General features: G+C 42.3%; 3 protein-coding genes across 3 annotated transcripts in view; 1 reads left to right on the top strand and 2 right to left on the bottom strand.

Annotated features, from left to right (window-relative positions):
• LOC116289502 (armadillo repeat-containing protein 7) overlaps positions 1-10,842 on the top strand; it is a 60,338-nt gene extending 49,496 nt beyond the window's left edge. The window contains exons 5-7 of the mRNA XM_089032063.1: positions 6,913-6,983; positions 7,659-7,750; positions 9,445-10,842. Of these exons, the coding sequence (XP_088888189.1) occupies positions 6,913-6,983; positions 7,659-7,750; positions 9,445-9,456 (175 nt within the window). The 3' untranslated portion in view covers positions 9,457-10,842. The remainder of the gene's footprint in view (positions 1-6,912; positions 6,984-7,658; positions 7,751-9,444) is intronic.
• Positions 500-2,475, bottom strand: LOC148910223 (uncharacterized). Its single transcript, XM_089031965.1, has 3 exons — positions 2,365-2,475; positions 1,960-2,100; positions 500-1,856 (listed from the first exon to the last, which is right to left on the bottom strand). Exons 1-3 carry the CDS (start codon positions 2,378-2,380, stop codon positions 529-531), a joined length of 1,485 nt encoding a protein of 494 aa, XP_088888091.1. The 5' UTR covers positions 2,381-2,475; the 3' UTR covers positions 500-528.
• On the bottom strand, positions 5,029-6,126 carry LOC116289503 (uncharacterized protein KIAA1958-like). Its single transcript, XM_031696448.1, has one exon. It carries the CDS (start codon positions 6,124-6,126, stop codon positions 5,029-5,031), a length of 1,098 nt encoding a protein of 365 aa, XP_031552308.1.
• Positions 10,843-24,321: the final 13,479 nt, after the last annotated feature.

The following is a 24,321-nucleotide window of genomic DNA, read 5'->3' on the forward strand; positions in this document are numbered from 1 at the left end:
TGAATTATTATTTGACAAATTTTTAATTTTTTTGATTCTCATACAATGTAAGTCCATGATATATATCTAAAATGGTAGTATTAATGTGAAATATATGCAATTACAATCATTTTCATATACATGTAATGATCTTAGCTTCGATGATGTGACCATATCGAACCCAACTACATTTTTTCCAATTAGATGTATACATACACCATGCTATGCTCATTCATGAAACATTCTGCCTAAAATGTATTCTCTGCGTTTTTTTCAACAAAAGAGAAGCTGCATGCAGTTCTAGACTGCGTATTTTTGATTCAGCTGTACCACTGAACATGTTGGGTACTGTCCCACAAATATATACTGTCATTTGTTTATTAACTAATTTTCAAGGCCCACTTATTAAAAATACAAAAAGTACTGCTAGTTCTCACTCAGTTGACAATTAACTTTAATGCATAACTTTTAATAAACCAAAACATTTGTGACAATTAATGGTTTTACTTAGCCTGTGAAGAAATCAAGTATTTTACAAAATTGTTACTATTATCTTAAATAATAATTGAAATAAAAACTGTCAACCTTGTCTTTACTTTGTTCAAAAAAGTCTTGATCAAATAAAATCCTTTCACAATGATATACAGAGTCATTAATGTAGCTAAAAAAGTCACACCAATCTAATCCAGTCAAAGCCATTTGACACTGAACTTGGTGATAGTACTGGTGGTTTCTTTTGAGCATAAGTTGGCCATCAAGTCCTTTTTCTATGTAAAATACTGTGCTGAAGTCTCTAGTACCCTCCTTGGGAACTTTCACCTCAAGGAGTCCAAAGGGCAAAAGGCCTGCATCCTCAGCATCAAAGTCGTATACTTTGCGATCTGGTGAAGCGCCAAGCCAAGGGCAGAAAGGGTTGATAATTAATCCAGAAGGATATATATTCACTTTTCCTTCCTTTGCAACATTTGCATATATCTCTACTGCTTTTGGCTCCATATCGATTCCACGTTGCATATCAGGTGTAACCACTCTCTTCGTAGGGTTGAGTTGTTTCACTAGATTATCGAAACCAGATTGCCTTTTAGCCACTAGCCCAAATTTGCTTGCAGTGATTCTCTTTTCGCGCAGAGAATACCATAGCTGACTTGCTGACTGTGAGAGTGTCTTGTGTTCTATCTCAACAGCTTGGTCCAGTGTCACACTGATAGAGTTAAGGCCTACGAGTTTCTGCTCAGGTAAACAGATGAGGTAGTTATTTGTAATCCTTTCTTGTGAATTCTCCAGTGGTAATGCTGGAAATTGTGGACTAAAATTGTCATTTATGACATATTCATTGGACAGTTTTTGCTGATAAGACAGTACTGACCCTTTAGGGACTTTCCCAAATTTACTTGCTACCATGGCAATAGATGGTAAAGTATTGTTATCATAGGCTATTGTTGGCATCAGTGGCTGTGGCTCAAGTCCACTTAGTTGTTCATTTGGCATTATAGGGTAAGCTTCTGCTGGCGAATAAAGGGTGCTCTTTATGAACTTCGAATAGTCTGCACCTTGCCTGGGCTTTTTGACCATAAGATCTTGTACAGGCTTGTTGGCAATTTTTCTTTCTCTTGGCACACTCCACCTTTGGGGAATGCTGGTGCAGGTCAACTCATCTGGTATGGCCTTGTACCCAAGTGTCTTACAATGTGCCATGTAAAACAGTAATCCAACAACATGGTGACAGAACCCCCCAACACCAGCTACACACGAAGAACGGCCCTTTATTGACTTGGATGCCAAATCTATGTCAGCTTCAAGAGTGTGTGGAGACTCGCTTTTCTTCATCGATCGATAACATCTTGAATTCAGTTTAGCTTTCTCTTGCGAATAGCGCACTAGAATGAATATCACAAGATATGAATTAAATTAAAAGTTGTAAACATACACATGTCTTAGAAACATATAAAAATCATCATACAAAGTTTAAAAACATCTTACCTTTAATGTTATGCAAATAGCCTGGTTCGGCACAAAATTTGTAGGCCTTCGTGGTGCTTGAACAGCCGGACTCCTTTCGCGCATATTCCTCCACATCTCCAAATGTAAGCTCAGGAAGTCTCGATATATCAGTCAATTCATCTGGAATCATTAAATTCGAAGATAAATTAAATTCGAGAAGCATTTTAAGCGCAGAAACAGTCTATAAATTGTTGCCGCCAGCAGTCGGCGAAGATATCACACCTCGAGTTTTAAAACAAAAATCAGGCCTCAAATGCTAGCAAATATGAGTTTTTATTAGTATAAGAGGATCTGTAGGTATATCTACATTCATTTCAAAAGAATCTTGACAATTGAATAGAAATTTTGATGTTAAATCGGGGTTTGAATGAGTCATAAACATACCTGAGAATTCCGCCATTTGCACACGCGTCTTCTGTCCACGGCGACCAGAATAAAGACAAAAAACTCTCTTTTGCGGCCAATCTTTATGATAAAAATTATCGCCAACGATAAAAAAACCCTTCTTTCAACTTTATACGGAATATCGGGTCAGACCAGACAGAACAAAGGTTAAAAACGGTCAGTATAGTCTTGGTATCGCTAAGCTTCGCCACTCAAAGTCTTATTGTTGTCAAGGAATGCGTGGTTAGCTTGCCCACCACGGGCTTGTTGCTATGGGGCAAATTGACACGTGATCAATTGCTGCAAATGGCCTATTCGTGTCTAATCGAGCTATCGTTAGTAACTTCTCGAAAATTCCCAATTTAACCAGCAAACCTACAGTGAGAACGTTATTACAGCAGCGTTCTTGTTCTCTCGTCCACAGTTATCCATTTGTACATATAGAACAGTGGGAGCTGTTCCCTCTAAAAAGGATGTGATAAGGCTTGAAACATCATTAAAGGTCTTAAATTTACAATGGCCTGATGCCGGTACGAGGATAACTTTAGATTTCTTTTGCACCTTTTCCTGTTCTCTCACTAGTGCTAGTGAGTTTTGGGTCATGTGGGTATTCACAAATGTCAATGTATGTGTAGGCACGAGAATGAGCGTCTACCAGAACACTTGTAATGTGCATCTTCAGTTTCCAAAGACTAACATCAACCTAGCAAAGGGACAAATGAATGGCATAGTTTAAAAACAATAGCCTTGCTGCAAATTACAGTGCTAAATGATTCTCAGATCTAGATATACCTTTGTTCTTCCTGTGAAATGTGGCAAACGTGTTTTATTTTGATCCATACCATCCATGATTATAGATAAGTATTTATCAGGTTCTTGCTTGGCCTTAATTCTATGGAGGTAATAATTTTGCCTTTCCGCCCTATTGGAGTAAAATAACTTGGTATAATTTGTTGAAAGTGCTCAGCCTGTTCTCAGCTACTCTAACTATAATTTTTATAACTTTTAAGAAAAGCACTTACATTTGTTGCATAAGGTGGACTTTCCTCATGTTCGTAAGCCTTACCCTTTAATTTTTATTAAGGCGTGAGATGAGGAGCTGGGATATTAAATGCACAATTATTGTACATTTTTACATTTTGCTTTTCAGAAGCAGTTACAAAAAAAAAAAAGTATAAATCTAAGAAAAATTATATAAATATATGATACTGAAGATAAAATATAAATAACTCAATAGGTAAATACATTACATGTAAAAGCCTAAACTATTGACATCACTAAAATCCTAATTACAGATGTATATCTATATAATTATTAAGAAATTCACTCAAAAGCTTTTTTCGCAATGCATACTTGAAAATCTGCACATCTTTACAAAGCCTATCACTTAAATCATTCCAAAATTTAACTATGGAAATGGAATCATAGATAACGAACTTACTCATAGAAGCCCAAGAAAGAAATTAAAAGTCCAAAGACTTTCAAAAACCCCCAAGAAATGCAAGGACGTTTTCAGGATCCAATACATTTCTTTGTTCATCAAGAAGAATGCTTTGTTTTAACGTCTCTAGCCCAGTCTCCCCAGTCGCTTGGTCATATTTTGAAATCTTGCTATTTTTGCACTTTTGACTGCTTGAAAAAATATAGAAAAGTTTCAAAACATTCTTTTGACATGTTTCTTAGAATAGCTTATATTTCGATGTAAAAAAGTTAAAAAAATAAAGGTCATAGGCATTTTGAAGGTTTTCTTATGAAAGTGTAAGCCAATTGAGTGGGGGGGGAGTTGCTTAACTTGTTGACTTAGTTAACACACCTTAACTCACTGAGTTTCACCAAAAGGGCTAAAGCTATCATAATCTTACAATTTTTGAAACTCATTACGGCAAAGGCCATTCGTATACCAAATATGTAGTTGTATTTAGATCTTATTAACCGAGCAGGAGGCCCGTACGGGATAATCTTGACTGAGGTTGGAATGTACAGACCAATGTACAGACCAAGCGCAGCGAGGTCGGTACCCGACCGAGGTCAAGATTATCCCGTACAGATCGACCAAGCTCGGTTGATAAGAGTTTTATTATATGACCACTTTTCATTGAAAAGGACAAATTTCATTTGCGCCTTTTATATTTATAAACAAACCATTTTTGGAAGCGCACGTGTATATTACACTCAAATGGCTTCCCAGTGATTTTACTAAAATACCAGTTATAAAACAGTTTGACAAGAAGTGCGAAAGCAAGTTATTCAATAGAACTTACAGATATTAGAAGGCAAAAACTACTCAAAAAGGGATGTTCTTTAAACTCAATCCTAATGAGGAGGCAATCAAAGCAAGCATAAAATGTTCAATGTTATCTTAAAACACTAAGAATCAAGCTCATTATGGTTTTGAGGCTGTGCAGATTTTTGGCAAAAGACATTCACATTGAACGTGCAACCATCAAACTTCTCGATATTTGCTCCAGCAAAGATGACTTGTGGCTTGAAATTTTCATTCTACACCAGTAGGGAAGTTGAAGTATTCAGTAGTCTGAACGGCGGTTACTATAGATGAAGAGGTCGAAGGAGCTGAACCATTGCTCAGGATGGCTGACATTGCTTTTTGGTTCTGGAGGGATGCTGATTTATAACTATCGATGCTTTTCAGATTCTTATGACCGCTTAGTTGTGCCACGTAGTTAGCTTCCACATTTGCATCAAGGAGCCTGCCGATGATAGTTTTACGACAGCATGGTTGGTCAGTTTTCTCTTGAGGCCTTGCTGATTCTCCTTACCAAGAACCACTTCTGTTGATTCTTTCAAGATTTTTACAATTTCATTCTTACCGAGAGGTCTATTCAAATACCAAACTTTATCCTCTGGTTTTCGTTTGTGGTTGATGGCCAGATAAAAAGGAGCATCAGACATTAACATAGACTCTGATCGATGGCTCCTAAATGCCTTGTAAAACTCAACAGGACATCTCGATTTGTTGACACTGGCATGTGCTTTTGGATTGAAAGCTCTTCGGTGCCCTCCTTGGCCTGTTCGTGTCTTGCTACCTTTTTCTGTTTTCCACACCAGACATTCAGCTCCAGTTTCTGGGTCATTTTCAAGGCTCACATCTCCCCAGCTCAACTTCCGGCTCTCATCTCTAGCTCTCCAACCAAAATGTAGGGAAAGGAACCACCACAGTGCCTTTTGCAGTGCCTTTGGTTCTACAACACTGAACTGCCCGATCTCAAACAGTGTGTTTACCTCGGTTGCCCTCAGCTCTCTCGTTGCGTTGGGAAGATTGCATTTTCCTTTGCAAGTGAGATCCTTTCGTTTGGCAGCAATGACGCTTCTGGACCTGGAAAAATCGTTATCCTTGAGAATATTATACAAAGATCCTTTTTCCTGGAGATAACGTTGAAAACTTCTTTGAAATCCAGTAATGCTTCCCGGTTCATACTCGCCGCCATCTTGTTTGCGGATGGAGATAAAAAATTTGCAAAGCAGTGTATTCAGCTCAGATTCAGGTATGTCTTCCATTTTTCTGCTTTCTCCAATGGATTGACAAAATCTTTGCCACGCTTTCATGTCACTCTTCGATTTATACCCTGTGTTTTTGGTCTTTTGGTCGTTCAAAAATTTGTTTATCATCTCTTCGTCTTCATCTTTGTTGTTGTTGTTATTGTTGTTGTTGCTGTTTTGCGACTCAAACACTGCTGTTGCATTGGCTAAATCCAAGTCGTCCTCCAGATCTTCAGGGTAATAAAACTCAGGGTTGTCATCCATGCTAAAGTACGACGAATAAAACGGATTTACTTTTTTAGTTTCAATCTCAATGTATCGATTTGGAAAAAAAATTTTTCGCTGTAAGATTAATATGCGATCTGACCGGTTAATACCGGAGAATCTAGACCAGTCCGTGATGCGATCTATCCAATCAGATTGCTCGATTTGCTAGTTTCCAGGCTCTAAGATTCATGGTCATATAATAAATACATATATTTCACGACCGTCACTTGTCGTACGGAGAACTCTCATAAGATTCGCTCCACATACACTACCACTTGGTTCCACTACATTCACTGTTTTCAATGCACAATACATTGTACATGCACAAGTAGCAAGGCAGAGAAAAACTAATTTAACAAACTTTAATCATATGTGTGATTGAGTTGAGAGTTATATCTACAGTACTTCACTTTAATTAAATAGCAGTGACAGACAGCACTATAGCAACTTAAAACATTTCTGGAAATTTTGGGCATTCAGTTGAAAAAAAGGAGAGAAATCTTGGAACACTGAATAGAAATCGAGGATCAAGGCAAAAGGGGAAAACTTGCCATTTTGGAATTTCTAGTGGAGTGGCCAAAAACACGCTCTCTGGAAGCAATGCATACTCATATATTGTCACTTGGATGAAACGTGTATTCTCACTTGGATAAAAAAAGAAACATTTTATATTGCAACCTTTTTATAATTGTTTTCTGAAAAATCAATCTGGTACTGTTTAAGTTTGAGTATGCTATAAGAGCAATAATAATTTGTTATATTCATCTTTCTTTTTAAAAATAGTACAGTTGAAGAAACAGTTTTATCAGCCATCACAACGCTAATGTTCTTGGTAACCCCTGATACAATTCAAGGTATTGCTTTAAAGATTCAATAATTGCACTATTGTTGGCCTGTTCTGACAACAACTTTCAAGCTAGCTAGCTAGAAACTACCAAGCGTGTGAACATTTCTACACATGGAATGCCAATTTCACTTGTGGAAATGCATTAATACATTGGTGATTTAACAATACTAAATAAATCTGTTACCCGGTTAGCTCAGATGGTAGGAGCCTTGGTTTGTTATTTGTTTGTTTGTTGTCATGGTTCAAGCCTCAGCCGGACCAACACTTAGGGTCTTAAAATAACCGAGGAGAAGGTGCTGCCTTTGTAATTACATCTGCAAATGGCTAGACCTTCACGTCTTCTCGGACAAGGACTTAAAACCGTAGGCCCTGTCTCCAAACCCTTCCCCTAACCTACAGTAAAATGGGGGACATAACAGCGGAATAAAGTACACTGAATTATTCATATAGAAGTAGGAGATTGTCTCGCAAGCTGAAGATGAATACCAATACAAGAGTTTTATATACTGATACTACAACCTGGGGTATACTCGACAGCGTTTTGTATAGGGATATACCGCCAGAGGTACAAAACCCTGACCTTAATTTAAGACACTTCTGAGTGAAAAGTTGAATAAGTTGTGCCAAATTCCAAGAGTTTTCAGTAGGTGTGTTAATTTGTATTGCATTGCTATGTCTATAGAGATAACAAGTCTGGCTGTAGTTGGCTGCATGAAAGAATTTGTAAAATCCTCCAATACTCGTTTTAGTAATCTGGCAAAAATATTTCTTATGGTATGTATGTATGGTATGTATTATTGTAATCATATGAGAATGTAATTTGCATTTAAATACAGATACCTATGTGAAAGCAGCATATAGAGCGTTTTCATTCACGTGAGAAGGCAGCCATAAACAATGGCTGTGGCCACACTGGGGCGTTTATATATATAACTATAGTTCAGCCAAATCTAACTTCAAAACCAATGTGACCTCTCTTCTATTTAATTAACTATTGTTAGTTGCTATGCTGGTCGTAAAACAATGGAACTTCAACCAAGTTAAACTGAGGTACAACCCATGGTATAGATTCTATTAAGAAAAAATGACCAATCAGGTTCGGTTTATATTTTGTGTAAGTGAAACAGGTATGTCGCGCCAATGAAGTGAAAATTAGATCAGTCCCGCCAAAACGTATACGTAGCACACGGTAGTCAGTGTTTTCCTTTAATTTCTCATTTTTCTTTTAGCTATAGGGTTTTTTTTGGACTTCTTGTTTTTCGAAATTGCTGTTGCCAGTACGGATCATGTTCATACACACACTCATTTAGCATAGAATTGAACCAGAACTGAGGTCTTGGAAGGATCCACACTCTGCAAGTATCGGTTACGTCTGAGTAAAGGTGTGATAACTGCTGTCATCATCGAAATAGAAAGCAATCGAAATCGCCGTGATGACTGAATAACTCTTAAATAATAAAGAATTCATCCTTTTTCGTTTTTGCTTGAATAACAGGAGAATAATCCTAAAGATTCTTCTGTCAGCCGTTTTGGTGTTTTGACTGATAAGTCACAGAAGTGCTAGTCGTTCTTGGTGTAACTATGGTTAAACCTCACATGTGTGACCTCAAAGTTGTTTAAACATATATGAAAGAGTGTAACTATAGTTTGTATTACGTCATTTAACCAAACTAAACTATAGTTAAACGTCCCAGTGTGGCCACAGCCAATAGAAACTTTCTGCACAGTATTTGCATAAAAATAGAGTTCAATTCCCGGAGGATAGAAAATGTATTGTTTTGGTACCCCATAATGGCCGCTGTGACATCACGCGAAAATGCTCTATATTACAATTTGTCTGTGCATGTTGTGAAATAATGATAGCAACTGCTGATTAGGCATACAATGCTTGCTGACACCTAGAGTCTAGCCTGGCATTTTCACAATATTGATTCTTAGAATTACAAACAAACGACACATCAGAACATAATTAACAAAAGTATGTTTATTTGTATTAATTTTTTAACTTTCGAAACGATTCAACCATTTTATTCAAAAACTGAACATTAAAGTTTGCTATACCCATGGTAACATTCCCACCTATTGCTATCTAATGGCACAAGGAGGGCGACACTGAAACCCTTCAAATCCATCACCAATCAAGTGGGACCACTCTTTAGCTCCAGCGAACCACACATAAAAAAACTAGAATGAATAAAAGAAGTAATCATGAAAAAAAGGGCCAGTTACGAAGCAAAGAGTTTTACAATTAGTTTTCGCACAGTAAAAAAACGGATCAAGAACTGATGACAAGATATCCAAAGATTAGGAATCAAGCAACCTATTGCTATGGAAGTGAAATCTTGATTTAATTGCAAATTCGTCTACATCAGCACCTCTAAATCAAAAAATGATCTAAAATCATTGGTCCAAATCTTTAATTTTGTCTAGGATTTGCCTGAAAATATTGTTTTTTATCGTTTTTTCAGTTATTCGATTGACCATCTTCAACGATAATGAGGCACTAGGTTAGTTCAAAGTAGTTAGTGCTAGTAAGTAAAAGACTACAGGTGAATTAGCAAATTTGTTTTTTCATATATGTAATAGTTCTTTTTCATTCTTTTTATTGATTTATGACAGCCTAATTACTGTCACAAAAATCTACATTATTCCATCTATTCAATAAATCAAGACGAAATTGCTCTACAATATAATGGCTGTCACAGGACTTGTTTGTGTTGTATTATTGACAGATATGATTACAAGACATTTAATTCCAAGGTAACAATTGTTGATAAAATACGATACAAAAGTATTTTGCTCCAAAAATTGAATAGTTTACAGAATTGTGTCCAGATATAAAAAAGAAACTTTTTTAAGAAAATTGTTTAAATTAAGATGTGAAATAAAAAAAGGTTGTTTAAATTAAAATAAGTTTTAGTATGAAAGTTAGAGAGTAGAGCCTAAATATGTTATATTTATAGATAATATTTTTATTGTAATTCCAATTGTAATATTCATTGTCTCACTCATTAATAATTCATGAGGAAAACAACAGAAATCACGACCGTGAAGAGTGTTGTAAATCTGATACAAAATTGTGTTCATTTGCTCAATTTTTAAGTTGGATTTTCTTGGCCAGATTCACTTTAATTTTGAAAATTTTAGTGGAACACAAAGGAACTAACCTAGACGTTTGACAAGCAATCTACTGTACTCGGCTATGCCTCGACTTTGTATATCTGATGCAACACGTTCACTCATACTTTATGTAATATATACAATATGAGTGGCCGTGTTGTATCAGATATACAACCACTAGCCGAAAGCGAGTGATTGTATATCTCATACAACATGGCCACTCATATTGTATATTACTTATGAAACGTCTATGTGTATACATTCATGTTCTACCATAATTTTAAAGATAAAATTGAATTTGGCTGAGAGTTAAAGTTTATGCAAATCAGGACGATTTTGTATTAGATATACAACCTCTTCCACGGACAATGATTTCTATTGCCTTTTCCTCATTAACTATTCATGAGTTTTATAAATATTACTTGATACTTTTAGTCTTTACTGTAAGCACCAACTCTTAAGGTATAAACCTTGGAAACATACCCAAGATAATGCTTGGAGTGTTCAACAGCCCTGCGATGAGATATTCATCACTCGCTTTTTGCAATAATTCTTGCAAACACCACAGAAGCCAATGTACCAGACTGGTTTAGTAACCTGCTACCATTTAAGGTACTTGGACTGTTTCAGGATGGGAAAAAAATCTTCAATATTTGGTCAATCCCTAACTGCTACTGTAATAGTTTTTGATGGATTTAAGTCTATACTTCAGCGGAATGCGAAATAAAAAAGCCAAAAACTTCGTATCTATGAAAGCCATTTTGATTTAAATATGAGAGAAATTAATACAACTTGGCCTTTCTGGGCACGGAGTGTTGACAAACACGACTAGCGTTTCGGAGATCACGCGACACGAATTACATGTGTTTTTTGTGAAATGATAATACTAAGCTGGAGTATTAATGATGATAAAATAACAATTACCTTATGTGTACGCAATGCCCTGTTATAGTACTTTCCTTCAAGAACACCATTAAGTGAACCACTCCCCACTAATGTTGCTTCGAGCAGAAGATCTCTCAATCCACCATCACCAAGACGCTTTCCTATAACTGAGAGAAATACACGCAATATGGAAGCTCCCCATTCGTAGCACAACGCTTTTAAACTCTTTTGTATGTTTCCACACTACATGTACTTCTAATGCCTTTGCGTATATTGCTTGATCTAGAACAACAACGGCGTCTGTCAATCCAAGTTGAGTTGCCATTTCAGAAGACTTTTTCAATAATGTATACACTGTCGTCAACTCCGTTGGGTAAGCATCTATAAGCTGGCAGTAGCCAACCACAGACCTGGTTCGGATTTCTTGGTTGGTTGCCACTTGGTTGAAACCACTCCATCCTGGTACAGGTTGTAGAGCATTTGAATTGGCTTCACTTGGGTTAGGCATACGTGATAAGAACCATGCAAAGTCCTTGGTTATTGATGACTTGCCGCATTTGTCAATTCCTTCAACGAGAGTAGTAGGATCTTTAGAATATTCACCAGGGCCACATCTTTTGCCAGCATTGTATTCGTAAACCTGTAAAAATGTTATGCTATTTATTTATTTATTTATTCTCTGATTCTTCCAGAAAAGCAGCTTCAGTTTATACATACTCGGCTTGGGACAGCACGAAAAGTGCGCGTTCGGATATTCTTTTCCATAGATACAGCAGGTGGTAGATCGCACCCTAATATTAAAAAATATATAACAATAATATTCATAAATTAACCTGAACAGCACACTAACATACCACGTGAATACATAATAGAATGTAAACACTGGCCTTACACTTGTCGCTGTACCACAATCCAATTATTACAGTGTGTTGTACCTCTTCCCGATAGGGCTTCTTCTTTGAGGTCAATATTGTCCCAGCAAAACTGGCTGAATACATTTGGACGTACAGCTTTTTCTAGATGGTTCTCTGCAAGTGCTGTCTTCGAGGACCTTATCATATGAAATCCCATGACCATACCTGTTGAGCAATGTGATAACTTCTCTTGACCCAGTGAGGGTTCTAACGGTGATTGGTAAGACAACATGCTTTGGAGTTTTCTGTCTTACATTTGTTACATTGCACAGGAGATCTTGAGCGACAGAAATGATAATTCGCCAACAATGTTCTTCAACTTTAATTTTAGTTTTGTTGCAATCTTCCAATTGTTTGTCCTCGTCACTTAAAATCCATGTTAGGAGGTTATAAACAACATTAGGAGCAGCAGTAAGGGGGACCCGCGGAGGGGGTACCGGCGGAGACGGGTATTACCCCCGCCAAACACTATGCGTCCGCCGTGGGTATTACCCGTAAGGTCCCTATGTGTCTGTTCGCATTACTGAGTCAAAATATTTGTCTCGCAAACGAAGGTTAAAATGTTTCCTATATATAGATGGACGCCATCAAAAGCATTCAAAACAAAACTGTACGCAAGCTGCGAACCCAGGTATTGGATCGTTTGGACGCCGACTTCGCCTTCACGACATTCACAGAAGGAGACACAGAAGAAATCATGGACGAAGAAAGAGCCGAAAAGATAATAGACCTGATGCCTGAAGGTAATTACCGTTTACAGTTAACGTTCATAAAGTATTACGACGGTGAATGGATAATAGAAAGAGGTCGTAACCCTATTCGGGCGTCTGATAAGCAAAGCTTGTTCGTCCTAAACAAGAATACCAGGCCCGGAGCGCTGGTAGGCATCGACATGTTGTTCTACGAAGTTGCTTAACCTGTTACAGTAGTAATCTACGGTGCGTATGAGATTAAGGAGCCAGATGTTAGGAAACTCAAACCAATGCGACATCCTGGCAACTGCGTAGGAAAGTTAGTCAGGGAATTCTTTGAAGATTCCTCCCGGGGCGGTAAGCTTACCCCAAAAAGAAGAGAAGCCATCAGGAAATGGGAAGATGCTACTAAGAGGGCCGGAGCTACAATAGACAGCATCAAGAAATTAGAAATTGCCTTAGAAAGGCGCATACACGTAAAGGATATCACGGATGGGTACATTTATCCTGGGACGCATAAGTACGGTGGTAGGGGTGCTCCTATTGTCATTTATCAACACAATGCGCATGCTTGGAGAGAACTAAGATTTCCTAAAAAGAAAGAGACAAAGGTCTACGAGAGTTCTCCATTGGTGGAGTTAATCCATGAGAACTCTATTTGGTTAATGGATCCGGAAGGAAGTCAGTTTATGACCCAAGATGGTACTTTATATCGCCCAGAAATAGAACAACGCATCCAAAGTGCCTGCGAGACTCTAGGCGAAGATTTCTCAGATGAAGTATTAAGTAGTCGTAGTTTGGACTTCTTAGCCGCAAAAAGAAGGAATGGGTGGAAACCAACCCCAAAAGAGTTCAAAGACATAGCCAAAGCATGCGTAGAACATGGACATGGCGGCTTATGGAACATGGAATACGACGAGGAAGAATACGTATCCTTAGATATGAAACACTGTTACCCTGCGTCATTCAAAGGCCTAGGAGATTGTAAGGAATATTACGACCGCTACGGGCACCCAGACTCGCAGTTCTTTCGTGTTTCGTTAGACGACCACTACGACGCGCCGGCTACAGGATTTGTTAGACTGACCTCTTGGAAGTTAGCAAAGGGCTTACACCCCATAATTTACGCTTGGTATGGTAAGCATATGCAGGAGAAAGAATGGATACCCGTACCATTGTTAAAGTTCCTCGAAGAGCGCCAATTGCTAAAATACACCGCGCATGAAGCCATACTTTGCCACAGTAGCTTCACGAAGTGCTTACCGGAGCACAACCCAACAGCAAGAATCGTCATAGGAAAGTTCACGCAAGGTGCTAAGGAGGGTGAGAAACATATGCAAAGACGCCTAATAACGGACGAAGGCGAACTAAGCTTCCTTATCAAGCGCGCCCATGAACAAGGAACAATGGTGTTTGTGGAGAAATGGGACTATTTAGTAGAAGATCAACTACACAAATGGAATGCTTTGTGTTACTACCAGGACCATCGACCACAGTATTACCATCTGCGTGCCAGTATGCTCGCATATGCGCATATCAATCTCTTAGCAATGCTCCTACGGTTTGACAAAGAGGACGTTCCGCGCGTAGCTACGGATTCCTTGTACCTGAAACCGCACGTCTTAGAGAAGAAGAAAGAATTCTACACAGAAGACGAGTTAGCGGAAAGTGGACAATGGCGCGTCAAAGACGAAGAAATAAAAGCTTGGAGGGAACGTGTAGAATATCACGGAGAACACACCCGTGGTTCCGTAACCGCCACTGCGGAGCCCCTACCTTCAGTTGCGGACCCAATCTCTTACCAACGCTTCTCCTACCTCTACGGTACGGGAGGCAGCGGTAAGACGACGCGTGTGTTAGAACTCTTTCCTAAGATAAAGGTGTTAACGCCAACGCACCGCTTGGAAAGGGAACTCCGTGAGATGGGTTACGACGCTCAAACCTACCACAGCTTCTTTCGCTGGAATGGTCAAAAGTGGGTACCGGAAGCTATCCACGACATACCTCTGGTGATACTTTGGGACGAAATCTGTACCCGTTGCTTTGGTAATCCTGCAGGAGTTCGTAGACTTCCTCCGCTGAAAGTGTCAAGTAATATTCGCCGGAGATCCCTGCCAGCCACCTCCTATAGCCGGAGAAATGCCCCACGAATGGTTAAAAGATCTAGTAGACCACTCCGAAGAAATTAACACCGACTACCGCAGCAAAGATCAAATACGTAACTTAAAAGCAGAACTGCGGGATCTTAGCGACGCCGACCAATGCAAAGCACTGCGCAAACGCGTACGAGCGAAGAAATACGAGGACTTTCTATACGCCTGGCATCCTAAAGATCTGGTGCTAAGTAGTAAGCGCGCAGCAAAGTTTCGCATACAAAAAGACTTACTCAAAATACACCAAGAGCGCTTCCCTACGCATCCCGTGCCCGTTTGCTACAAACCCCACGACACCCGCATGCAAAGAAAAGACGTCTACGTACCCAGTACCGACATCCAACTGCAGAATGCAGTAACGCACGATAAAGCCTGGGTGCCCATAGAAAAGGTGAAAAAAATAACCTCCCATCCAGACTGGCGCTTGGGCTATTGCATGACAGTCCACAGCGTGCAGGGGCTTACCATAAAACAAACCTTATGGATCATAGACCAGCGGCTGTGTTGGAGCAACCTTATCTACACTGCTGTAAGCCGCGTAGAGTACGCCAAACAACTAAAAAGAGCCTGGGGTCCGCAACTGCGTTATGGCCGCACCCCCGAAGACGTAGCTAAGGAGAACATTGCTAAGAAACTCCTTCGCTACAAGCGATACGACGAAGAAAAAAACATGACCTTCGACCTATGTGAGGACGACGTCTATAAGAAAGGGGCACGGTGTGCCAAATGTAACATACCACTACTGTGGAGGTTTGACCCGAATGACGATCAGCAGTTCTCCGTGGATCGTATAAATAACAAACGCGGGCATTGCAGAGGCAACGTAAGACTGACATGCCTAGAGTGCAATCGGGCGCGTGGGGCAGCACTACTCTGAGTCTTTGGGGACTATGAGCAGCTCTTCCTTGACAAATCCACGACTTGGGCCATCTAGGTAATACAACACGGGTTGCCCTTCCTTGGTGACGGATTTCGAAATCTCATACGTTTCCAGGGACCAGTTAGGATCCGTGGCTCTCTTACTGCCACCGAGTTCCCCCTGATAGAGGTATCTGACCACTATGTCGCGGGGGAGCTTTTTTTCCTTCAGTCCGACCGCCCTTGAACTTCTGACGTAGGACTTGTGTTCAACGTGTTTCTTCTTCATGGCATCCTTGGGCCTCATCCCCGTAGCCCTGGCCTCCTCGTTGTTCAAAGCCGCGATGACCTGGGGGAGCCTCTGAGTCCATTACCTGTTGCGTTTGGAGGGATCTTCCAGCTCTTTCCAATACTGGTATCCAAAGAGACGCTCGGCCAGGGTCTTACTGAATCTTTCGACGATGCTCTGACCCCTGTGGTACTCTGCTTCGGCTCTTCTAATTTGGTGCTGTGGTCTTTCAGGGTCTTGATAACCACGCCCATGAACTCTGTCCCCGCATCCACTTGCAGCAGCTTAGGCCATTTCAAAACGCGCTTATAAATCCTACCTAGGGCTTCTGCGACTTTCCCAGAATCCTCGCTGGTTATGGGTTCGGCGTCCTTGTATCTGCTTGCGATATCGACTACGGTCAAAGCGTATCTATAGGTCTTTCTTCTCACCTTGTCGTGAGGTAAGAAAAGCAAATCCGCCTGATGAACTTCGTTGGGGGTATTTACGGTAAAGCTGGGCCTGGGAATGTACTTGGGCACGGGAAGATAAACCTGACAGAGGGTTTGTTTTCTTAACCAGTTCTTAGCCGTTTCTTCTAATACCCTGGCCGCGGCTGCAAGTTTCTTAATAGCTGACGCTCCTCTCCAATAACCTTCGGGCCCGTAGTAAATCCTTTTGAGTTTGTCCTCAGTTCGACTCATTATATGAATTCCAAGACGAGATCGATCTTTTGCCCGTTAAAATCCACCGTCTCTCCGTCCACTTTAATGGTGATGTTTATGCTTTCTACCAATTCGCAAGGCAAGTTATAGATCAAAGAAATGGGGGTGTATTCTACCAGATCAAATGGATTACCTTTGGGCAGAAACTTGGACATAAGAGAAGACTTTTCTCTATTGCTGTAACTATGGACCAAATCGCAATAGACTTCATAAGAGGATGCGAATTTCCATTTCACGGGTATGGCCGTGTCGGTAATTGTCTTGCCCGAGGCACATAATAAAGATCCCAATGGGTCAAACTTTCCAAAAGTTACTGAATAGTTTGGCATATTATGTTTGAGGGTCATTTCGTATGGTAATCCCGTGGTGAGAGTATAACCACCCTTGGCGAGCTCCTTAGCAAGGGTGATTGGCGTGTAATGTCCATCGGCCAGCATTACGGCTTGATAATTAGATCCTCCTGTATGCTCAGTGACTATGCCCCCAATCAGGTTATACCAAGAATTGTACAAAGAGCAACTTAAGAGCCGAACCTTATAGGCTTTGATGGGGGGATTCAAATAAGTGGTAAAGTTATTCTTGTCGCTTTCCAAAAAGACGATCATTATATTCTAGGCTCCAAAGGCGCCACTGGAGGCTAAGCGCAGCTTAGACTAAATACGCCAAAGCTACGCCTCCTGCCAGCCCTGCGACTCCTACAAATACCAACTCATTGTCTTTTTGTTTCTTAGAAGGCTGGTAGTAATTCTTAAACTGAGGCCTTTTTAGCCCCGTCAATGCCGCCGGGTGCGCCTATGCATAAAGTTTAAAGGCGTAGTCTGTATTTTCAAAGTTCTTATCCGCCTGCATTTTGTCTTGGTAGTTCTTGTCCAACCAATCCCTGTAAGCTTGTCTTTTTTCATTCCAAGCCGCCATGTCCCTTTGATACTTTTCCAGCGCTAAGTCGTCTCTTTTTCTTTCGGCGGCGCCGCTGTGATCACCTCTGACTAATCTATCCAAATATTGACCACCATAATTAGCTCCAGTGAATGCTAAAGCTGCAATGACTCCACCCGCAACCAAACTAGCCATTTATATTAGACGCAAGCAAAGCTTACGTCGTAGGCAGGTACTTTTCCTTCCGTAGGTAATCCTTTACCATGATAGCCCCGACTACGGCAGCGGTCATCTTAGCAAAATTAGCGAAGCTCTTGCTTGGGTCTTCAGTAAAGTCTTCTTTGAGCACTTTCTTACCTACCCAACCAATAACCGCAACAATGGAAGTAATAATAGCTGCTTCTTCAACAGTTTTCAATAACGCGGTTGACATTATATTACAGAGCGAGAAGGTTATTCCATTACGGGTATTTTGCTTCTCTTAGGAGGCTCTGCGTCACATGCACGGCCTCCAATTCTACGTTTGGCTTTGCTGCCTTCCATTGTAAGAAGAGGCTGCCTGCTGCTATAGCAACTCCTAACGCGCCAATTACGTACCCAGGATTAATAAAGGATTCGCACTCGTCCTCCACCTTTTCTTCTGTTTTGGCTTTGTTCTTCCTGTTCATCTCAGCGAGCTTCTTTCCTGCAGCGACTCTGCCTGGAGATTTGGCCTTGGTGATCTTTTGCTCCTCTACTTGAGGGGTTTCCTCCACCTTCGATTCAGCCATTCATTAATACCTAAGGACTTGAAGGACTTGATGACTTGAGCAAGTACTTGTGGCGACTTAACTAGGTACGTGATCAGGTTCTTGAGGTGACTTGTTGTCGACCTCGGTAAGTGCTGCTCTGTCCTTCTTAAAGTCCTTCCAAGATGTTCCAAAGGAACCTAGTACCTCCTTCAAGTCGACATGCTGAGCCACGTGCAAAGCCGCAGAGGCGACTGCCATTAACTTGCTGCACTTCAAAGACAACCACCCACAGGTTATCTTAAGTTCTTGGGATATGACATAGTCATCTCTTATGTCCTTCCGTAAATGCTCCACGTCGTCTATGGGCAGCGCAAGTCCAAGGAGTTTGGTGGCAAGTCGGATAGCGGAGTCTGCTACGGCGTCCGTGGTCTTACTTGCAAGGGCGGCCTCGTACCTCTTATGGAACTTCTTAACCTCCTCCTCTGACAACTTGTTAACTTGCTCATGGGTAAGTTCCTTGCCTATCATTTCCTTGCACTTCCCAGAAGACACAAGGATGTTAAGTTGTTCCTTAAGGTTACTTTCGTCTAACTGCGTGGGGACTTCATCTAAGAGCTGCTCAATATCCATATACATTAGGAATCATAGATTCCAACCGTGTAGGGAAACCTCAAAGAGAAGATCATCTTGGAATGTTGGTGCGTCTTTAAATGCCGCATGTATTCGTGTAACTGTTCCTTGGATATCTCACCGCCGTAGTCGCTTAAGATGGTTTCCAGGTCAGACTTACTGGGCGTGTAGAAGACGACAAGCGATCCTATGTTTTCCCTGAAGGGCTTAGAGACGCTGGTAAGCTGCTGCGAGAGCAACCAAACGCTAATATTGTCGTGTCTACCGCTGAAGGCAAGCTTCACTAATTCGGAGGTGCGCCTTTTTACGTCATCCCCGCAGGCGATGTCATCCAATATGAGGAGGGTTTGCGTATCTTTAGGGAATTGTTTGTGCCAGAACTTAAGATGCCCAGATAACTCGTTGGGGTCTAAGATATCTACAAAGAAGTCGTCATCTTTCACTCCTATGCCCGTCCAGGTGCGGTTATTCACGTAGGTGGGGCATAATAGCACTATGTAGTCGAAGCGGTATCTAAAGGGTCCTAATAGCTGCTCTACTACGAACTGGGTCTTTCCGCAGCCGGTGGGTCCTACTATCAGAGCGTTACAAGGCATGTGATCTGGGTTCATTATATCCCTTCTTTCGAAGGGAACTTGTTCCCTGATATATATGGAGCCAGTGGAAGCAGTGCAAAGAATTGTCGCCGACGCAAAAGATAAAAGAGACACCATAGAAATGCAAAGGGAGGAGATAGACCGGTTAAAAGAGCGCGTGCAGGAGTTGTACGACGAAATGTGCGGCCTGAAGCGCGCAGAAAGGTTTGGTGCGCTGTTGACGATGGCGGGCTGGGCAAAAAAGTCCGTTAAGGACTTCATGCGGTATCCCTTATAAGGGTTAAATAACACTTAGTTATGATGGAGTGTAAGAATTGTGGTAGGGGCTTTAGCTCCAAACAGCGGTTGGAATACCACGTCGAAAGAAGGGTATGCGATAAAAAGAGGGTTAACATTACGATTTGCGAGGACTGTGATAAGCAGTTTAGCAGCGTGCAGGCGCTGGAGTATCACCGCAATAAGAGGGTGTGCTTAAAGAACGTATGCGTGCGCTGCGACGAGGAAGTTACCGACGCATGGCATCGTTTTCGGTGCCTCGGTAATTACGACTTAATTAGCGTGGCCTGTGAGGAGCATGGCGATGTCGCGGCCCGATGTTGCCCGGTGGACACCACGAAGGAGTTAACGCGCCGTAAGAAAGAAATAGACGAGCGCTTTGCTGAGTTTGATCACGTCGAAGGCGTAAGGTGGGAGAATAGGGATCACTGGGAGGCGCTTTGCGATCGCTGCGGCTGTCAAAGAAGTGACCAACATATTTGGAAGTGTTTGTATGAGGGCCAAGGCGGCTTTAAAGAGTACTTAGATCGCTTTGATGCTTGGCATGCCGCTAATAAAGCGGTAAAGAAGTCACGATAAGAAAGGGGAGGCTAGATCTTGGTTTGCGCAAAGAGTCTCAAACCTTGATCTTATTTTTATTGTTGTTTGTTAACGATCAACAATACCTTAACAAAACAACAAGAATAATGAGAACCCCTTTTAAAGGGCCTTGCGATATATGCTAGCCTACCAGCCGCCTTCTTAGGAGGGTTCCTAATCGCCCTTTCAATATATGGACTGTACTACGTGCGAACTACCTGCCGACTGTATTCTAGCCCCTAAAGTCTTGGAGGCTTTCAAAGAGGTCGTCAAAGAACGGGCCGACCAACCCCCTAAAATCACGAAAAAAAAGTCGTCCTCTTTGCAGAAGAAAGGTACGACTGTCTCTACTGCCGGCGCACGTACTTAGGCGCCGTCTTTACTGACCACTGGTGCCGCGCCGATCCTAAAGCGCGCAGAACGATCGCCGACGCATTGAATCATGTTACCCATGCAGGGGAGACGGAGTAACCCGCCTTTCTACGTCGAACTCCCAGCGCCCTTTCTGCTTACCATGCGAGCGCAGATGGGTGAATTCCTCGCCCTGTATGACGTACCGAACCCTATCGGGCGCCCATAAGGTGTATTCTATACCGTCGCTGTCTTTCAAAAGCAGCCGTAAGCGGTTCGGCTCTTCGAAGACAACGTAATTTTTTATTTCATATGCGATGCCTTCTACCAAATCCCGCCACTGTGTTTGCTGAACTATGCCCATTATATCTATGGAATATCTTTAAATGCGTTGCCAACGTTTGCGTGCTGCGGAAGCGCTTGCAGCAGCCACGGCTGCAGGGTAGGCGAATTCCTTGCGCGTAGTCTGCGATGGCTCTGCAAATGTCATCGTAGTCATTACTCACCAGGGTCTTATAGCCATTTTCTTCGTACCGCTGCAGCAGCAGGCGTTGATCCGCGGATAACACCCCATTACCCTTTGGCGTCTTTAATTCCACGCAGAAACCGCGGTATCGCAAATGTGCATTCAAGATAAGAAGGTCAGGTTGACCCCTTTGATATCCTTTCTGCCAGCACTTTATGCGCTTGCTGTCCGAGTCCTGCAGCTCACTCAAGCCGGGCGCTACGAGCATTTGGCGGTAATATTTGCGAATGTAGTGTACTACCTTTTTATGCAGGTCAAATTCGTTTTCGATCTTGAATTCCAACTTGTTTGGACCGTCAAGCGCATACTTACCCGTTTTTCTTAACGTAGGAAGGACGTCACCCAACACCCACTTACGAAACTTTTAGGCGTAAACCCTGACCATGTAGGTCTTCGTCGTTAATGGTGCGCATATCAATCCACAGCGCGTACTTATCATTAAAGAATTCCTCGGGACTTACCTGGTCGCCAAACTTACGCTTTGCTTCCCTGTAGACGTCTTCAGGTTTTATTCCCTGCGAGTAGACCTTGTTTGGAACCCCGTTAATATTCACGCCGACGTTAGTAATGTTGGGGTTTTGAAAGGCCTCAGAGTCGCGCTTACCGGCCTCGTAGGGTTTGGCAAACACCAGCATTAGCCCCGTGAGACTTCTTCGGGGGAGGTTAATGCTTTGGTTGATAACCTCATCCGTCTTATCCAAGAAGCTAAATGTCTTATACATCACTACGTGGTCGTAAAGGAATGCCTTCCCGGAGCTGTATTCCATGCCGGCGCTACGGGCCAGCTCTTCGCTGTACACGGTCTCGTACTGCAGCTCTAAGTTGGTGATAGAGTATGGGGTTGTTGTGGTAAGTGCAGTGCTTAGCCCACCAATGATGTTATTAGCATCTGCTAAAGTTACTTCAAACTGTAGCTCGGATAACTGTCTTGGGTAATACGCGCCGTGATTCGTAATCACTTCAAAGTCCAGTGGCATGACGTACTTGCTACCATAAGCGGTCTTTACCCTTGTTGCGTCTGCCACTGCGGTTTCTCCGCTGCCGTCAGTAGGTTGCGTTTTCGTAGGTGTGCGGACCTTACGCAGAATGACACTACCAATTCCTTGTTCTCTCCTTTGCGCGCGGTCAAAGGCTGTCAACCATAAGTCTTTGTACGTGGTATACAGATCGTACCTATTTAAGTCCAGCAAGGATTCCCCGGCGAACTTTACGCGCATCTTAGAAACAATGTTGCGACCCACGTTGTTAACAATAATTCTTTCGTCTGTGGGGCTTGACTGCACCGCTAGGTCGAACCTTAAAGCCAAGGTACCGGGTACTAGGACTAGGTTATCCGTTAGGCGGGGCACGCCCACGTACAAGGTTTCTCCCGGCTTTGCGCTAGAAGGTGTGAATGTAACCCGGTGAAAGGTGCGTTCTGCTTTCAGCCCGCCAACCTGCTTAGGTAATACGTTGGGATTTAACTTTGAGCTTATCATATATAATGGAAGTAGAAGGAACGGATTTTGACCCCCTTACCGAAGAAGGTCAAGTAGACATTAACGACGACGAATTTGACGCATGGACTCAAGGTGCGGAAACCGATCCCCTAGTTTACGACGCAGCCCTAGAAAACAAGTATGGTAGTAGATGGAAAAGCGCTAAGACGCATGTGGGAATCAAGGAACCGCGGCAGCCCCGTCCCAGAGTACTTGGAACTTCAAAACTTGGAGCAGCCGGAGGCAGGCACGCGAACACAAGAACTAAGGATGCGTTATTCCCACCTTGAGGCTGACGACATAAAGCTCACAGAGCGCGGAAACAAAGTCCTAATAAGCGTTAGAGACCTGAGGTATCAAGACAAGGACCGCTGGACGAAGCCACAGCTTCTTTTCGACGAAAGTGGCTCGGTTAAGGTTAACGTGGCAAGATTAAGGGGCTTCCAAGTGGCTACCCGGAGCGCTTTAGAGCGGCTGGAGACCTTAAATGAAAGGGTCGCGCTAGAAAAACGCGCTATTGAACTGCAAAAAACGTTAAAAGAAAGGGAGGTAGAATACGCAAAGCAAACTCAACTACTCGTCGACGCTGAAAAGAAGTTCGGTAACGAAAGAATGGTAGAAATGAGGAACCAGTTGGATAAAGCCCTGCGGGAAAGGGATAAAGCGCAAAGGGACCTGGAGGAGGCTAAAGGCTCAGGCGCCTCCGTTGAGGCGCTGCGAGAAACGTTGGAAGAAAGGGAGGAAGAATACATGAAGCAAAACCAACGGCTTGCCGACGCACATAGGAGGGAAGTCGAATTTAAAAATCAAGAAATAAGTGAGCTGGTAGACCAAAGAACCCGAATTCGGCGTGAAAGAAATCAAGCACAAAGGGCCCTTAACCTCGCCCTGCAAGAGTTGGACTTAAGAAGCGAAGATGCTAATGACCTACAAACCACCATAGCCGGCTCTTTAGTGGAGCGGCGGCGGTTAATGGCTGAAATTAATACTAAGGAGGAACAAATCCGGCAAAGAGATCAGGCTATTGAAGACCTGGAGGGGCAAATAGAGCGGCAGCAAGAAGTAATTGCGGACCAAGCTCGCCCCGAAGAGGAAAGGGAGGCAGCCCAAAAGGAAGTAGATACGCTCGAAATCGCCTTGCGGAATTACGGGCTCAAAAGGAAAACCTGGAAAAAAAGCTGGGGCTTACCACCAAGGAAAAAGTAAAAAGAGCCCTTTTGAAGTATGGCGTTCCACTGGCATTTGCGGTCGCTATTAGCACCGTAGTAGGAGTTATCCTATCCACGCTTAAGGCTACGGGCGCGGGCGTAAGCAAGTTAGGCAGTGGACTAACGGACTTGGGAAAAAAGATGGCAGCCGGTCTTCCTGGGCTGCTGGGTTCGGTTGTTTCCTTGGCACTTAGGGCCGGCGGAGAACTGTTAAAGTTCGTGGGGAATAACGTTTGGATATTAGTCGTTGCTATCGGCGTGGTACTCCTGAAGAAGATGCAGGGTTAATCTTATCCTTGTGTATTACTGGTGGCTTATCGTCGTCGAGCATCCGAGGCGTCCTCGACTGGGGATAATGAAAGACAGTATTCGCGCCGCCTTGATAATGCGGAACTAGCGGCAGCACGCTCATGGTGCAAATGGGCTTATGACACCAAGCAGCATCTTTGTTATGGGTGCCCTGACCATTTATTCGTGCT

Source organism: Actinia tenebrosa, unplaced genomic scaffold, assembly GCF_029948245.1.
Source record: "Actinia tenebrosa isolate PJP-AT-01 unplaced genomic scaffold, QUT_ActTen_1.0 PGA_scaffold17__23_contigs__length_9995812, whole genome shotgun sequence".
NCBI classification, from domain to species: Eukaryota; Metazoa; Cnidaria; class Anthozoa; order Actiniaria; family Actiniidae; genus Actinia; species Actinia tenebrosa.

Bases quoted from the DNA above. Each gene is read 5' to 3' on its own strand.
- LOC148910223 (XM_089031965.1), bottom strand. The intron at 1,857-1,959 runs GTAAGATGTTTT...TATTCATTCTAG, and splicing joins CTATTTGCATAACATTAAAG to TGCGCTATTCGCAAGAGAAA.
- LOC116289503 (XM_031696448.1), bottom strand. From the start codon at position 6,126: ATGGATGACAACCCTGAGTTTTATTACCCTGAAGATCTGGAGGACGAC.